The following is an 802-nucleotide window of genomic DNA, read 5'->3' on the forward strand; positions in this document are numbered from 1 at the left end:
AGATATTATAATATATATATATATATATATATACATACACACACATAATGTGTATCTATTTGTCTAAAATGTAAGTATCTCATAAGCCATTTTATTTTTTTTACGTTTTTGTAATGTAGGGAAGGGTTTGAACATCTGTGTGTGTTTTTATTTGCTGCCTGAAATGTGGTGTTTTCACATTGTCTCTTTTTGTGCACACTTTTGTGGCCTAGGTATAGGCTGCAGATGACTTTTTTAATGTTTTATGATACATTAGTTTATATTTTGTTTGTGCATACCCCCTCATTGTGTGTTTTTTCATTTCTGTGGGATCTAGGAGTTGGTAACACTAAGTCCGAGTAAAGCAGCTGACGTGGTGTGCACTCACTTTAATGAGCAACTGAGTGAGGTCCTTGAAAAGCTCCAGGTAATGTAATCATCAACATGAGTCTGTGTTTTTTAAAAAATTTTAGACTTTAACCTGTTGCCGTCCGTCCGTTTTTTTGCAACGGACTAGAATTTGCGTTTGTTAGTTTTTTGCATTTGTTTTCTGCTTGCACGGGCAGAAAAAGCCCGTTCAATGCAAAGAGCCGTTACCGGCTGTTTCACATACACACGATCGGCGGCTCTATAGCCTACCGATCACGTGTATGTGCTGGCTGCGTGACCCCCCCTCGAGTGCCGCTGCCGCCCCCCCTCCTAACCCTTCACCTTCAATCCCGGGATCCGCTGCCCCACCTGCGGCCCGGGACCGGCTCGGGAGGGCGTCAGGAGGTAAGATGGGAGGGAGGTCAGCATATTCCTCCTTGCTGACCTCCCTCCG

At 43.6% G+C, this 802-nt stretch overlaps 1 protein-coding gene across 1 annotated transcript in view; it reads left to right on the forward strand.

Moving 5' to 3' along the window:
- Positions 1-802, forward strand: part of VPS8 (VPS8, CORVET complex subunit) — a 172,788-nt gene that overhangs the window by 93,926 nt on the left and 78,060 nt on the right. Inside the window, exon 34 of the mRNA XM_018565944.1 lies at positions 317-406. Within this exon, the coding sequence (XP_018421446.1) occupies positions 317-406 (90 nt within the window). The remainder of the gene's footprint in view (positions 1-316; positions 407-802) is intronic.

Source organism: Nanorana parkeri, unplaced genomic scaffold (assembly GCF_000935625.1).
Source record: "Nanorana parkeri isolate BGI_ZX_2015 unplaced genomic scaffold, ASM93562v1 scaffold901, whole genome shotgun sequence".
NCBI classification, from domain to species: Eukaryota; Metazoa; Chordata; class Amphibia; order Anura; family Dicroglossidae; genus Nanorana; species Nanorana parkeri.